The sequence below is a fragment of the Anarrhichthys ocellatus genome, unplaced genomic scaffold, assembly GCF_004355925.1.
Source record: "Anarrhichthys ocellatus isolate YVR2014 unplaced genomic scaffold, GSC_Weel_1.0 scaffold1088, whole genome shotgun sequence".
Classification (NCBI taxonomy): Eukaryota; Metazoa; Chordata; class Actinopteri; order Perciformes; family Anarhichadidae; genus Anarrhichthys; species Anarrhichthys ocellatus.
This window is the reverse complement of record NW_022281062.1, coordinates 275-2,750: the sequence shown is the minus strand read 5'-3', so window position 1 is coordinate 2,750 and position 2,476 is coordinate 275. Positions and strand designations below refer to the sequence as shown.

At 37.7% G+C, this 2,476-nt stretch overlaps 1 protein-coding gene across 1 annotated transcript; it reads left to right on the top strand.

The window, feature by feature from the left end:
- The first annotated feature begins 1,287 nt into the window (after nucleotides 1-1,287).
- On the top strand, nucleotides 1,288-2,215 carry triap1 (TP53 regulated inhibitor of apoptosis 1). Its single transcript, XM_031838878.1, has one exon. The coding sequence runs from the start codon at nucleotides 1,402-1,404 to the stop codon at nucleotides 1,618-1,620; it is 219 nt and encodes a 72-aa protein (XP_031694738.1). The 5' UTR covers nucleotides 1,288-1,401; the 3' UTR covers nucleotides 1,621-2,215.
- Nucleotides 2,216-2,476: the final 261 nt, after the last annotated feature.

Sequence of the window (2,476 nt, the reverse complement as noted above, 5' to 3'; positions counted from 1 at the left end):
CCGCGAGATTTCCGAAAGCTGCGTAAACTCTCGCGGGATTTGTTTTGGACGGTATTTGGGGTAAAAGAGGAAGAGGTCTCACTCTGACACTGTTTTTGGAAACCACCACCACGAGAGGCCACGATCTGAAACTACAGGTGCAGCACCAGCCTGGTCCACGGAAACCTTTCTTTGCAAGCAAAACAACACCAATATGGAACAGCCTGAGTCAAGAACCAGTCAGCGCCTCCTCAGTTAACGCATTCAAGACCAGCCTAGGGAGAGAATGGCAACATCATCAAAGCCTACATCAATACATATTCTCCTATAGTTCACCGTCCAGTCTCACGCATCGCGTTACTGCAACCAACAAACCTTGAGACTCAACGGATTTCAGATGAGGATCAAGCCACCACCTTAAGGGCCTCAATACTCTAACGGGTACCCAATGACCTTTACTAAAGGTCATTACTAAAGATCATTTATTTATTTATTAAAGTTTTCTTTAATCTACAATATAACAGGAAATGGAAGTAGCTTAAAAAATGCACTGAAGTAGAGTACTCGAGTAAATGTACTTATTTACTTTCCACCGTTGCAAATATTGTATGTTTACAATCTCAGTTTATTTCATCAAAGACAAAGTACAAAAATACAAAGTTGCTTTGATTCTTCATTTCTCAATTTTTATTAAAAGAAGAAAAAATTGTACATGAACATAATCAAAAGTCTTTAAATATTATTACAATTCACATAAAACATTGAAAATTGGGTTCATTTCTACTTTAACTATTTTGCATTAATGTATGTACAATGTTTTATATATAATTAATATGTTTACAATAAACCCAATGATGTAGTTAACATGTTCAAAATGTATAATGTTCTGTTTAGATAGATAGTTACTTTATTAATCCCACAAGGGGAGATTATTTCGCTACAGCAGGATTTATAGATACAGGTAAGCAATACAAATAGCAGAGTTAAAAAATATGAAATCTAAAAATGCACAATATATACACAAACAATTGGATTAATATTAGTATTAAGTTAACTAACTAAACAATAGTGCAAAAACATTTTGTTTACACTCATTTCAGTGATTTACACATTATCTTTCATTCGAGTCCAAAAAGTAAGTGAATGCTAACAATGCTAAAAAATAAGTGTGATAAAGATTAAATTCATTTTCAACATCAAAGACTTTGGAGATTCCTCGCGGAGTGATTCCTCCTCCTCAGTGAAAACATCTCTGATAACGCGGTGACGTCTTTCCGTCTGACGTTGCGCTCTCAAACAACCAGCCAATCACATCACGCGGTTCAAGGAGAGTCACAGAGTTGCTGTTGTTGATTGTTTTAAAGACTCGTTTCTTCTACTTCCTCGTCGCGTTCAGCGGGGTTTTAAAACCGTCGAAGAAGAATGAACAGCGTCGGAGAGGCCTGCACCGACCTGAAGCGGGAGTACGACACGTGCTTCAACCGCTGGTTCGCGGACAAGTTCCTGAAGGGGGACCGGAGCGGGGACCCGTGCACCGAGACCTTCCGGAAGTACCAGCGGTGCGTGCAGAAGGCCATCCAGGAGAAGGACATCCCGGTGGACGGGGTGGACTTCATGGGGCCCGACAAGACCGAGACCTGAAGGAGAGAGACCCGACCAGAGGATCGATAGAGACGGAGGAGATCAATACGAGTGTGTGTCCACTGAGCATGCGCAGAGCTGCTGCTGAACCTACACACAGGAGCCTGAACTGTGTGTGTGTGTGTGTGTGTGTGTGTGTGTGTGTGTGTGTGTGTGTGTGGCTGATTTAAAACACACAGAACTGATCCTGGAACAGTTTAGATTAGTTTATTTGTGAGTTTATTGAACATGAATGTGAGCGGCTGTTGTTACTGTAAGGCACAAACAGGAAGTCGATTAATGGATTCATCAGAATAAGAGTCTTCTCAGCGATGACGTCGTGTACACAGAGAGCTGCTTTCATGGGAACTTTTTGGGGTTTTGGACAAAATAAGAATTTTTTTCTTTAATTTCTGACATTTGATGAACTAAAGGAATCACACATAACTGAAAAAACAAATGCATCCATCAATGACACGTTGCTGATTATGACACTGAGTTCATCTTTTAAGTGTATTTTCTCTGTAGATTTGAATTTTCTTAAGATTATTAAATCTTTAAATTTCCACTTTACATTCATTATTTCTGTTTTGTTGTTTATTATTATTTTATTTGACATATATATTAATTCTAATATAATTTATATATATATATATATATATAATCAAATTTATATATATGTGGAACACCACTTTCCCCGTAGAAAAATCTCATCTGTGGGCAGATTTAGTTTTCAGACATTTCACATATGATTTAAACTGAATTTAATATCTGTAATGTTCCTACATTCATATAAAAATCACAGAATTGATGAACTGAAGGTCAATATTACGACTTTAATCATCTCAGCTTATTGTTTAAATATATTTTCAGGATC

Bases quoted from the DNA above. Each gene is read 5' to 3' on its own strand.
- triap1 (XM_031838878.1), top strand. From the start codon at position 1,402: ATGAACAGCGTCGGAGAGGCCTGCACCGACCTGAAGCGGGAGTACGAC.